Here is a 379-nt window from a genome sequence, read left to right as displayed (position 1 = left end):
AAAGGACATTAGGCAGTGGTTGCTGCAAATGTGAAGGTAGAAGCTTATCAGACACCCGTTACTTCCTGAAGTTTTAATTGCCAATAATTCAATTATAATATCTCACTCAAACCGCTTGCATTATTGGACTCCTAAATTTCAAATTCATCCACGCGAGTTATGGACCTGTAGCTTGATGCACTAATTACTGAAGGGCTGCGTGCCGCAAAAGCTGGCAAAGCTAGGTTTTAGTTGTTTTGCTTCTTTACTCAAAGATAGTAATTGTTCTATCCATTTTCAGTGACTAGGTTTTGTGTTTCTGAACCAGTAACTGCATAGTTGCTTCTGGTAGTGTCTGTTTGTTTCTTTCTTTGTGAAGCACATTCCTCCAGATTGTAAA

General features: G+C 38.8%; 1 protein-coding gene across 1 annotated transcript in view; it reads left to right on the top strand.

Annotated features, from left to right (window-relative positions):
* Positions 1–77, top strand: part of LOC18042114 — a 3,641-nt gene extending 3,564 nt beyond the window's left edge. Inside the window, exon 3 of the mRNA XM_006432717.2 lies at positions 5–77. Coding sequence (XP_006432780.2) covers positions 5–77 — 73 coding nt within the window. The remainder of the gene's footprint in view (positions 1–4) is intronic.
* The last annotated feature ends 302 nt before the right edge of the window (positions 78–379 follow it).

This window comes from Citrus clementina, unplaced genomic scaffold (assembly GCF_000493195.1).
Source record: "Citrus clementina cultivar Clemenules unplaced genomic scaffold, Citrus_clementina_v1.0 scaffold_5, whole genome shotgun sequence".
Lineage (NCBI taxonomy): Eukaryota > Viridiplantae > Streptophyta > Magnoliopsida > Sapindales > Rutaceae > Citrus > Citrus x clementina.
This window is presented reverse-complemented; position numbering and strand designations above follow the sequence as displayed.